This window comes from Cyprinodon tularosa, unplaced genomic scaffold (genome assembly GCF_016077235.1).
Source record: "Cyprinodon tularosa strain WSP-4 unplaced genomic scaffold, ASM1607723v1 ctg161, whole genome shotgun sequence".
Taxonomy (NCBI): Eukaryota; Metazoa; Chordata; class Actinopteri; order Cyprinodontiformes; family Cyprinodontidae; genus Cyprinodon; species Cyprinodon tularosa.
Genome location: NW_024038449.1, coordinates 1647947 through 1661271, shown reverse-complemented (window position 1 = coordinate 1661271; position 13325 = coordinate 1647947). Strand labels below are relative to the sequence as shown.

General features: G+C 35.0%; 1 protein-coding gene across 5 annotated transcripts in view; it reads left to right on the top strand.

The window, feature by feature from the left end:
* The window catches only part of LOC119780510 (protocadherin-15-like), a 336939-nt gene that overhangs the window by 101408 nt on the left and 222206 nt on the right, over positions 1–13325 (top strand). For all 5 annotated transcript variants that reach the window (XM_038280587.1, XM_038280586.1, XM_038280585.1 and 2 more), the window contains 3 exons: positions 634–789; positions 8313–8432; positions 10410–10520. In XM_038280587.1, coding sequence (XP_038136515.1) covers positions 634–789; positions 8313–8432; positions 10410–10520 — 387 coding nt within the window. The remainder of the gene's footprint in view (positions 1–633; positions 790–8312; positions 8433–10409; positions 10521–13325) is intronic.

Here is a 13325-nt window from a genome sequence, read left to right as displayed (position 1 = left end):
GTAGTCATCTACTTGACTTTGCCTTTGTATACCTTTTTTAAAGTTCCCAAAGATTAAATCTCCTTCAGAACAATACTGGTGATTTGTTGTGGCAGATTCTATCAGATAGATAATGTTATCTGTAGGCCTAATACATTTTGAGACCTAAAAAGGTTCTTTATTTTAATTAAAACTTAAAGAATATGTCAAATATTTGCAAATAGTTCCGAGTTGTTGCATTGCCGTTGATTGTGAAACAAAGAGGAGGCAATTATAGTTTAGATTACTCTTAAGGAAAGTAAACTTATAGAATAAAATGTCTGCAAACTTTGGGTCTACAGTTTATCTTGGTGGCAGTTAGTCATACGGAAATTGTTGCAAGTATTTTGTGTTTTTCAATTTCAAAGCAAATTGGCATAGGTATATTTATTGTCTATCCTATGAAGAGAAAACTTGATATCAGAAAAGCATTTTTATGGTTCTCTATCTAACCACTATTCCCATTTTAAAGAACTCAAAGTCCATCTTCTCTGAAAAGACATAGTCTGCTGCTTCAGCTGTATTTTCATTAGCTTTCTCTAAAAATTAGCTAATGTTTTTAATTTTTTAACTCTGCATTGGTTTCTCATTTATATTCTTGTCTCTCTTTTTCAGCCACCTTCCTATATTCAGTCCATCGTGGTCCAGGTTCAATGCACCAATGAGTTGATTGGCACAGTGATTTTGCATGAGGTCCGCATCGTTGTACGAGATCGCAATGACAATGCACCACATTTCCAGCAGCCTCGTTACTATGTCGCCATCAGTGAGGTAAAACCCTTTAAATTAGTTTTGGGAAAAGGTTGAAGTGTCACTTTATGGTGTGTTGCAAAGTTAGTCATATTTTCATTTTACTTTATGTTACAACCACAATTTATATTGTGTTTATTTGGGATTTTAAGCAGAAAATCAACACAGACTAGAGAATTCTTTATGTTTTTTGAGGTAGATGCCTTTTTTGACATCAATGTAACCAATATACAGTATATTGCCGATTTTTTTCATTTATATGATCAATTGATAGCAAATATTTTACAAGTGTCAGTTTAAAAAAAGTCCTTTATTAACGCTGACATTGTGCACTATTATCGGCCAAGAATATGCAGCCAGTGTATCGGTCTGTCTCCAGCATAATTGTGACAGAGGAAAACTGAAATGTTGGAGAGCGTTTAAAAGTCAGTTGTTTGTCATTCTTTTCTTTTTTTATTATTGAACCCTAGTATTGAAATTATAATGCAATGCAGCAGCTATAGGTCTCAGAGACGTTCTCACATCTTTGCAAAATAGTTTAGGCTTCAGTAAAGACAAAAATAGAAACCAAAGTGGTCACAAAACTGACATGAATAGTACAGAGACATGAGGCATGGAACCGCTCTTAACTATTCAGGTAATACCAAAATGAAAAATTCTTATTTAAAACCTAAGAAAAAATAAACTCCAAACAGTGAAGATTGTTAAAAGTAATGAAAATCTATACTTATGTAAAGATCAAAACCAGAAAAAAGAGCAAAAGACATATTAGAGTAAATTAGAGACTTTAAACGACCCCATCATGATTCTGTGAGTGAAATATTTATAGAAGCAGCAATGTTTATGCATCAATAAACAAGGCTTTGATGCATGAAATCTTGCGTCAATAATTTTCCATAATCAAAATTGTTGATCAACTAATTATTGCAGCCCTAATGAGTAGTCCTGACAGTTGTGACTGCCTTAATGTGAATAAATTAGGGAAACCAAAGAATGTATGCCTCTAGGTGAGATTATGAAAAAAGACCTTCTACACAAATGTTTTTTTCAACTCCCACTGAGGTTATAAGGATTTAGTAAGGGTAATATATGACCTTAATGCAACATTTAAAGCACAAAAAAGACCACTAACATGCTTTTCTTTCCTCTTTTTTTGTCATTGTTTCTATAACTTAAAGCTAAATAGAAAAGGTTCGGGCAGATAGGGAAAATCTGTTATTTCGTGACTTTTAGAATAATCTTCAATTTGACAGTTTGTCCCCTAGCGTCAGGGGAAGAGGAATTCAACAAGAAGAAGTGTAAACTTAGACTGGACATGGATGCACATACCTTGCTGCTAGCACAATTTTAGGCGCACTAAGAAAAAATATATCATTATACTGTCTTCCTTAGCCTGTCAAGCCTAATCTGTCCTCTCAACTTGTTTTTCTTTCACATTCTCTGCTCCTTTGCAGTATTCCTTTCCCTCCTTCTATTTATCATCTCTCATTACTCTAGGTTTCTCACTGTTTTTCTTCCCTAACACAAACATAATTGTTTTTTTTCTCCTCTCCACCAACACCTATGAAGGTTCCAAATACAGTTTTAGGAAGGATTTCCTCAATACACTTGCATTGACCAGGGATCGGTTGAAAAATCACGTTTACTGAAAACTCTAAGTCTTTTAAACCTGAAACCAGGGAAACTCATGAGTTTTCCTTTTTCATAAAGACAGTTTACTCAACCTCTGTTTATGTTCCTGTTGTAACATTCTCCCCAGAGTTAACCTGGTCGGGAGAAAGTTTTTGTTCAATAAACTCAGTGTCCTCTGTCTCTGCTCTCCTTAGAGGCAATCACGTTGTTTTTTTTTTTTAAATGATTTTGCAAGGAGATTTTTGTCTAAGTTTTGTGCAGACAATAAGAAAAAAAAAATCATTCAGCAGGTCTGTTAGACACATTAGGCTTTATAAACATTGCTTGTCCTTTTGATGAGGATCTTATTAAAGAGTAATCGGCATTAATTAACAGAAAATTAAATATTTATAGGGAGAGGATTCTACATTAACATGATATAAAAGTTATTTTTTTTGTTTGTTTAATATGAGAGACATGTAGTTATTATTTTATTTTGTTTACAATACATGAAGAAATGCTGAAATTATTTTCAGATTACACGTGAATACATTAATTAAATCCACAGAAAAAAAGGAATTACTTTAGGATTAGGATTTATTCTGTGATAACAACCTACTGAGGATACTGAGAGGTACATAGGAAGCACAACCTCAAGCCATTCTGTAATCGATAACTGCTAATAGTGTCCATTTATTGGAATAATAACATCCAAAGCGTCGGCCACCAGCCACTTAGTATTTACTGTGTGTTGGAAGATAGAATCAAACTGAGGAGGAACCCAAGACATGATCAAGAGGTCCTACCTCTTTTTATAGTTCATCCTCATTTGCTGCCAGATGTTTTCACCTGAATCCCTATCATTCACCCAGTAAACTAATTTTTAAGTTTACAACAGGCTATGGCAGGACGTTTTGATATGTATAAGTTTGACTGAATTTATATTTCTGATATCTTGAATACATATTTACTTCAAAATTACCATTTAATACAACATGACATTCTTCATATATAAATAAATATTCTGGAGAAATTAATTTCCAATCTCCTTATTCCTATTGTTACTGGTCATCATTTCGTTTATTTTATAAAGAAATGTATTTTAAGTATATAAAACTTAATTCTTAATAGTACAGATTTGTTTTTTTGTTTTCTGAAATTCAATATCTGCTGCAAAAATTAAGTTATTACAGTTCCAATGAGGAATATTATTTTGACCAGGAAGAATGTTATTTTAGTGATCTACAAATGGAGCAAATGAGAGGATAGAGCATCTAATAAATGTCAAAACAGTCTGCCATATAAACATTAACTTTAGCAAAAATCTTCTCCTTTGCCATCTTCCTCTCCTTTATAGCTGTAGCAATGTTTCTGTTTTTTAATCACATTCTATTTCTGTATTAAATTGTCTAGTTCCAGAGGTGGAAAGTAGACACTTCCTGTTTCCTGTTGTCATGGTGACTCGTCAAATCAGGGCTCTACTGATGATAGCATTTCATAATTGTTGTTATGAACATGTCAAACTCTGAATGGACTGACTTTGAGTTGATAAATGTAAATTAAAGCAGCTTTTATGAAACTGAAAACTGAGACTAGATTAATTGAGAGGTGAGGATTTTACTTTGTTAAACCTGCTTTGTGAAACGGACCATGCATGCAATTTATGAAGTTCCTTATCATGATTATCCTTTTTACCGTGTTAAGCCCAGATCATTTAATTTTTTTTTATCTGAAGCTGTAACTTTGATTAAAATACAAGCAGTTCTATAATAACCACAGTATTTCTTTGCATTTTTATTCAATCATTGTTCAGATTAGTCTGACATCTTAAAACATTGTTTATTTCAACTGCTAACAGAGCTGAGACCGCCTAATAAAATAAATGTGCGCGTAAGGAGCTCATTCTTTATCCATTTTCAGTCATGTTTAACCATCAATATTCTGTGCCAAAATATAGCAGATTTCAACATAAATATAATTTTTTCCCCCCAGTTTGTGACATAAACAATATCATTTTATTCATATGAACCGGCAAGGCAATTTTACACAATTAAAGCACTCTCGTGGTGAATGTAAGAGACTGTGGCTAATGTGGTGGAAAAGAGATATAGTATAGTTGTGTACCATCAGCACAGATATATTATCAGAATCAGAAAACTTTAATCATCCCCACAGGGCAATTTAAGGGGCTGTGCAGCATTGCAAAAGCATGACAAAGATTTCAAGCAGAGCGACAATTAAAGAGAAAAAGCTGGTAAGGAAATGGGGTGGAAAGCAGCTTGGAGAAGAGGAATGTAAGCAAAATGCCAAAATATGTTATGTACTCTTTAATCTGAGTTAGGCTGAAAAGTAAGATGATCAATTCTTTTGGCATGAGAATGGCTCCTTGAGGAACCTCATGTGTATTTCATTTGTATATCTTTCTTTGTTTTTAGGTTAGCAACAATCATTTACGCCCATCTTTTTAATTCATCACTGTGATCCAATAAAACAGGGCACATTTTTAATGTACAACCCCAGTGCTCAGACCACCATGCTAAAAATATATTTATATTTCTTTCATTTTAATTTTAGGGAATCTGAGTAAATGATATTAAATATGACTGCTTCCTGCATTTTTCAGTTTAGTTTGTCAAATCTTTTAAAGTACCGGTACCATGCCTCATTTTCCCTCCATATTAGTTGGGATTTCCTCATTAAATTCCCATGAAGTACTTTAATGTTAGTGCTAATAAAAAAAAAAAAAAAAAATGGAAATAAGTATAAATATCCCACTATCAATGTGTAGAGAAGCCAATTTTAGTTTCTCACTATCGGATGTCGACACACCCCTGGGCAAGGTGCTTAACGTTAAGTTGATTGCCGATCTATGAATCTGTATGTATGTGCCTGTGCTTGAGTGAGCAAAAAGCACTTGATGGATGTTTGTTTACAAAACTTACTGCTTTAGATTATTTTGTTAAATATTTATCAGCAGTTTTGTAAGAGACTGAGTTGAGCTTTAACACCACACATTTCCAAATGTACCCTTTTAGTGAAAGAAAAGAATTATATATGATTGGGCCATTTTTTTAAACGTTTCTGTATTCGTTTTAGTATTGTTGGAACTTTTAGCATCGATTCAATGACAGTTTTTAATTTGTTAGCCTTGATGTAGCGATCCTAAACCCCAATTTGATCCTCTGTTAAGCCCCAAGTAACAGTTAACAAAGCCTTAAATGATCTAAATCTTTGCAGAACACTCAATATTTCTTTTCTATTTTCTCTCTATATAAGCCTTTGGTTATTTTTAATTTAGAAGGCCGACCACTTACTCTGAAACAGCTAGACTACCCACTGGCAGTGGGCTTCTGAGGCAGAAATGTATATTTTACTGAGTGAAGTTTAAAACGTTATTCTTAGGGATTAGATCCTTAGGTATGAAAAAATAGACTAATAAAATGTAACATCTCAGCGCATGTAATATACCCTGCCTTGTTTAAATTTAGCACCAAATTTTGTATCTTTGATCCAAACAAATAAAAACAAGCCATGAGCACCTCAAAAGAGAGGTGACAGGGCCGTGTTCTGCAAATCCATGTTTCTACATCCCAAGAACCACATTTCAACCACAGTAAGATAAAATGAGTAAAAGAGTTTTTCTTTATTGATATTCAATTTTTTTTTTTTTTAGTTAATCTGCTTCTCCATTATGGCAAATTGTTGTGCTGTGGAGTTTTGTGGGAATGGTAAAAAATTATGTGAATATTTGCTTAAAACACACTTCTTTGCTTCCCACTGCTGATTTCTGCTTTAGCTTAGAGATGTTCTAAAAATGCATATTAAACAGACAAACATGCTTAAAGCTTTCTTGGAGGGATATCCAATTTGTCCTCAGTTATCATGTGCTGTGCTCATAATTTACTGACTAATAGCAGTATTAACTAGCAGATTTTCTTTTAATTATTAAATTCTGTCCTAATATCATAAACAAGCAAAGTACATTAATTATCAAACCCAACCCAATGCTGTTTGTTCCCAGGTCATAAAGGATAACATTTAGAAGCATGCTTAAAATACCACAACATCAGAGCGCTATGCAGTTTGTTAATATAAAACAGTCGGTTGAAATAATAATGGAGCATCGAAAAATAAATATTAAGGAAATTTATTTTCTCTCTCAAATGATATAAAAAAAACTTAAATAAAATTCAAAATAGACTTTAGGTCATCCAGAGTTTGCTGCATGTTGGACAGTTCATTCAATTCAGTTTCCAATATGGCTCTCAAACCTTCTGATATGTCCAGCGCAGTAATAGTTTGCAGTCTGCATATTAGCTGAAGATAGCAACTCTGTATTGGTTAAATAAAGTCATAAAAGAGTCATGAAATGTTCAACTGCAACCCCATTAAAACAAAAAAAAAATTGTGGCGCTTCGTGCAATTGTAATGCCAGAGTCCCTGCAGTAGCAGATTATTACAAAATTGGAAAATTAACCAGTAAGATTGTCACTTGATTTTAAAGTTAAGCTACGTATGCTTGTGGTGAACTTAACCAGACTTATTGGTGGACATCTTTGAGTCATATAACAAAGTACCTGCTGTCGAAGTGGACCTGTGCACCGTTTTTGTCCCTAGTTGCTAGAGGGGTCTGAAAAGTCGCTAATTATAGTGACTATACATTGGCAACAGTGGGCTTGCTGTGTGCTCTAAGAAAAGAAGTCAGCTTTTTCTAGTTGGTTTTTAGCTCTAGCATTCATGGAAGGAGCTGATTTAATTCAGTCTCTGCCGGATCTCTGATTCTAGGACTTTCCTTTGAAACTCAGAGAGGGAGAGAAGTGTAGGTAGATTGTTCTGAGCTATCTGGTTCTTTGAAGCAGCTCTACTCAGCCTTAGATTACAGTCTGAAGAATGAGGTCCCTTTAAGCAGGGAAATAGTCTCCCAAGTTGTGACCTGGCAAGTCACAGTAAAGATAAAGATGTGTGGATGAGCAGGATTTTATATACTGCCAGGGGTGTAAGTGGTTTTAAAATCTTGCCATTAAATACATTTACCTCACTCATGTTATTTTCTTACAGCCTTCATGCCTTTTGTAAAATTATATTTTTTGGGATATTGACCAATATAAATTATCAGCATTTTTAATTGTAGATTTGATACCTTTAGCTTCCCATTTTAAATATTAAGAGAACGAAATATTAAATAAATAATCAGGTCAGCTTATATTTAATGATTCATTTTTTTTTTTTTTTACTGCACTCAGGCTAAAGGAACACCTACAGAACTCTATGTTGAAAGAAATGGAAAACATTAGCAATTATTTCAAACTATTTAAAACTGTTTCAAAATCGATAATTTGAAAATTTACAGTATGTTAAATTCAGTCTTTGTGATAAAAAAAATATCGCAGAATCTGCCTATGAATACTATTTAGTTTCAGCTGTTGCAGTAAAAGTCTTAGTTAAATAAGCTGTGACCTCTTTCTACATTTTATTTATCTTAGTCGTAATTAGCTTTAACACTGATAATGTCAAATCAGAGAATTTGGATTACCCGATTTTATCAGTGAGGAAGTGAGTTCTTTCATCTGTCATGTTAGAGAAAGACTGCTGAGCATACTTTATATGACACATTTTTGAAAACTTACCATATTTTACATGTTAAAGTGCAACTGAAAGAGATACAAACCGCTCTCAGCTGATCTTCCTTTTCAAGTCCGATTTATGCATAATGGTAATAAAAATGCAAAGCACTTTCTCTTTGTTCTGTAGAAAACGGAGGGGGATTAACTTCCCTTATGGCTAGATCCAGTGGAATCTTATTTTGCTCTCGTTTTATCTGTGCTTCATAAAACAATGAATGTTTGTATGACACTGTCAGAGAAGATTTAATTACCATGTTTTAAAAATGTAGACATCATATGCAGGCTGAGCTCTTTCCTTTTTTTTTTCAGCTAACGCCTGTAGGAACAACCATCTTTTCTGGTTTTTTTGGGAATAATGGTGCAACAGACATTGATGACGGCCCCAATGGACAGATAGAGTACACCATCCAGTACAACCCTAAAGATCCAGTGAGTTACCAATATTCTTTTTTGGTGTCAACCTTTATACAGCCAAGATATATACATTTTAAAGGAATGTCATCCACGTCTAAATGTCATGATATCAGATTTGGAAAGATATACTGTATGTGTGTGTGTGTGTGTGTGTGTGTGTGTGTGTGTGTGTGTGTGTGTGTGTGTGTGTGTGTGTGTGTGTGTGTTTTTTTTCTTCTTTTCAAGCTTGAATGTTTCAGTTTATATATTGGTAAACCTGCAGTCCTAAGTCAAAATTCTGATGTTAAAAACTTTAATGAAAATACCTTAATCACAATTAAATTGTCTCTAATTTCATAACATAAACTATCAAGGAGAAATATTCTAATGTTTCAAGTGCCAAATAATGTCGCAGAAGTGCAAGTAGAGTCTACTAAACAGGTTGCAACAAAGGGATTAGGTTGGCAACAGTGCAAAATTAGTTGAGGTATGACAGGACATTTCCTGGGATTTAAGAAGTTAATTTTTTTCCATGGAAATAAAATAGAAAACAAGCCATTGCACAGTGTAGCAGTGGGTAGTGCAGTTGCCTTGCAGCAAGAAGTGTCCGAGTTTGATTCCCGGCCCGGGATCTCTCCATGGAGTTTGCATGTTCTCCTTTTGCATGCATGGGTTGCCTCCTGGTACTCCGGCTTCCTCCCACAGTCCACAAACATGACTGTTCCGTTAATTGGCTTCTCTAAATTCTCCTTAGTGTGTGCATGAACGGTAGTTTGTACTGTTTGTCTCTGTGTTGCCCTGCGATAGGCTGGCAACCTTTCCAGGGTGTACCCCGCCTCTCGATCGTAGACAGCTGGAGATGGGCACTAGCACCCCTTGCAAAACCAGATGAAATAAGCTTGACGGACAATGGATGGATGAATGGATGGATGGACAAGCCAGTCATAATAGGACTTAAAGCATGGTGCACTACAGAAGACTCTGGGAAATGTCCCTACTAAAGCTCCCAACAGGTTGTTTGGGACTTCTGGAAAATCAGATTCATAGGAACAAGTGGATCCTATAATGTTGACAGCAAAGCATCTTGATTCCATACATGTTGGTTGGCTCATGTGGGTTGGCTCTCGCCTGAATAAGTAGTTATTTAATTAGCTGCTGCCACGAAAAGCTGCCTTGTATTGTATATAAAAAAGATATTCAAATCTCCTACAAGATTAGCTACCAACAGATGTCCTAGAGTTATAATTCTTGGAACAATAGCTTTTTCCAGCATCATGGAGCACCATGTACACAATCATATCAGAGGAGTAAAGGGAAAAGAAATGTCAGGTTTAGATGTTCTGAACCAGGTGATAGGTTTTGAGAACTGATTAATGAATTAAGAATTGAAATATATCAAAGCATGAGAAGTTATGAAAGTATTGAGGCATTTGAATAAGAAAACTGGCATGCAGTCATGCATGAAACAAAACTGAGGGAGCTTGGTGTGCTTCTGTGTAATAAAATATAGTAAAGGTTTTTTTTTTTCAAAATTTCCTGATAAAAAAAAAAGCTTTGATTTTATTCTCTGTTGTTTACTATTTAAAATGTAACTGCTGTAAGCGTTTGAAGTCACCCTTTTTTCAGTAAAGCATAATTTCTCCCTATCTTCCAAATACGATGTAAGCTATATTTTATGTTATCATTTTTCTTTTGTAAATTACCTTATTCACTACACTTAAATGTTTACGTGATTATTTTTGTCTATTTCTGCATTTGATTTTTGCTTCACCATGGAATCTAAACCTCTTTTTGTCATTTGATGTATTGTTACTATATTTCCCTTATTACTCTGCTAGGTCTGAGCTCATGTGACAATTCTGTCTTCGGCTTAACTTATTTGTATCATAATACAAGCATAAAATGAACCCTGCTGTTACGCTTGTTTAACCATATTCGACATATATTGCCTTAAGACTAAACTTTGTGTGTGACTCAGTATTTGCCTGTGTCTCATACCTGTATGTTTTTCAGACAGCAAACAGAACCTTCGACATCCCTCTCACTTTGTTCGGCTCAGTAGTCCTCAGAGAACGGCTCAACTATGAAGAGATAACACGATACTTAGTCATAATACAAGCAAATGTAAGTGATTATTCCTTTTTTATTTTCAAACCTTCTTTTTTTTATTCTATCTTCTTTAATTTAGCATTCTCAAGGATTTGTAAGGATCCCTTGTCTATTTTAAATACATATATTTTATTTTATTTTTTTTTCTCGAAAATATGTACCCTTTAATATCTGTTTAACAAAGATAGGGCATTAAAGGTCCAAAATGTACCTGAATTTTTCTGTTATGAAAACTGTAATTATTGTAATTCTATTGTTCAACAGCCTTTCTTATGTTTAGTCAGCCTAAGGCAGTGGTTCTCAAACTTTTTCTGTCATTCCCCACTTTGGACAAGGGGGAATTTTCAAGCCCCGCCTGTCCCCATCGCCCCAACACAATGCTAATGAAATATTCAACAATCTTAAAATGTTCCAATTTTATTGAAGTAACAAGTAGTATCTAAATACAAATCTACATCAAATAACAGCAAGCTCAAAAATAAAGAAAATAAAAATGCAGCTGTGTCAAAATTTGTATCAAGCTCAAAGATAGAAAAAATTAAAGTGCCACTCTGCAATCTGTTAATAAAAGAAAAGAAGTGAAATCCATCTGGCAAGACAGGTCTATTTATCCCTGCATTAGTGGCTGCAATGAGCCTGTTTTGCATTGCAGTTTCTCAAAACGGGGTTGCAGGCTTGATACTGCCACTCTCAAGTCATGCTCAATGTTCTGCTGAGATCTGTATTTTGTTTTCATTGAAGCAGCAGCTGAAAAGCCCATCTCACAGAGATATGATGTGGCAAAGGGAAGAAGAATGCACACAGCTCTCTGCCCGATGAGTGGATACTCCCTCTCCACTCCTAACCAGAAACATGAACATGTGGCTGTGTGAATCAAACGCCGTTATTTATTTAAGATAAAATATTTCAAATTCAGTTATTTATGATCAACCTGCGCCGTCAATCCCGGCGCATGTGCGCTTTATTTGCAGTCTGGACGCAAAAGTTAAACATGCTGTGTCTCTGCTCTGACTGCAGCGCTGATAGGGACTCCTGCGATAGCGGGGGAGAACGGGGTGGGGATGGGGGAGGCGCCCCACGGCAGCACCTGCCGCTGGAGGACAAGAAAAGGAACGATACGTGCTTTCACGTAAGAGTCTCCAAAAGGCGCTAGATTTGTTTTTTTGAAAAAGAGTCGCTGGAGGGGTCTGAAATATAGCGACAAAGTCGCTGAGTTGGCAACACTGGGGCGCGAAAGTTTATTCTGTTACAAATAATATGCCGACGTCACGTCAATCATTATTTTGGCACTTCAGTTCCAGGGGAAATTTTTCTCATATCTAATGTTCTTTTAATTAGACTGCATGTAGGCTAGTAATGATTACTTTGTGGGTTTGATTGGTCTAAAAAGCGGCAACATACAGCTATAAGGACAGTTTGCTCTCACACATTCTACATTTATAGTCACACACACACACACACACACACACACACACCGGAACTTGGCGCGCCCCACCTGTCACGTCTCAATTCCCCACCAGTGGGTCGCGCCACACACTTTGAGAACCGCGGGCCTAAGGGAACCTGAAAGAGATTAATCACTAATGTTTTTGCTAATCTAATTGTTTGCCTTTTATTTCCCTCCACTCGATGTTTTTTTAATGAAAGCACATTATATTTTTTTTGCCAATGCAGTAAATGCATAGACTGTAAAAGTTAAAGTGATCTAAACTGAGTCATGACTGTTTCACATAAGATGCATTTTAGGGTTCTGCTGTGATATGAGAACCATGCTCACAAAGGCTTCTCCGAGTGTGCTGCATGTGTTCATGTCCTAGATCCCAGTTACTTTGAAAACATATTAAAAGCCAAGAGTACACTAAAAGATTAATGTGTTTCTGAGGGCTTAAGAAGCAAGAATATCCGGTGTTTATCTGAAGAAAGCATTAGAAGCGTTTTAGGAAGTAGCAGATGTGTTACGTATCGTTTTTGTTTTTAGTCAAGCTTTGAAACTGCATGAAGCAAATCAAAAACCTATTAAATAAGTCCCATCTTTTTTGCTGTTAACTAATAGAAAAAGTGTCATATCAGAACTAATTGCATTAATAATTTGCCAGCTCATCTTTGTATTTAACGGTCTCCTAAGAATATTTTCATGTTATGCATCTAATGATATAAATTACTTTGCAGATTTAATGAGACCCCTGAACTTTTTACATTATATTACATGACAATCACAAATATTAGTTCTTAGATTTTATATCATTATGAAGGTTCAAACCAACACAGAGGAGCAGGTTTTTGTGAAAAGGAGAAAAATAAAGGCTTGTTTTCAAAATTTCCCACATGTGAATAATCCTATCTTAGTAGACATGTTTTGTAAATTTTTCATAGAGAACATAAGAGAACAGATTGCTTTTTAAAGGTCAACAAAGGAAGAAGATAAAGAGAGTAAAATATGAAGAAGTCTGAGGCCGGTATCCCAAGTATTTAACATCTCACAGATCTCTGTGTGAAACAACCCTGATTTGCATCATCTGCCAATTGGGAAAACCTGGGCCATGCCTCATTAAACGATCAAGCAAAAAAAAAGTATTTTTCTTAACCACATTTAAACACAAAAAGGCAACCTTCCATGGTAAGCAGTAAGAAAATTCAAGGTAATGCATTAATCAATATTTTGAAAATTGGAGTATTCATGGACAGTGGAAAAGTTCTCAACTTCTAACTTTGTAAAATCAGATCATTTGGATTTTGAAAGCTATTTAGACATTTTCTTTTTTGACTCTTAATGGCACATTTGTGAAGCACATATCCTAAAGGAATAAGTATGCAACCCAC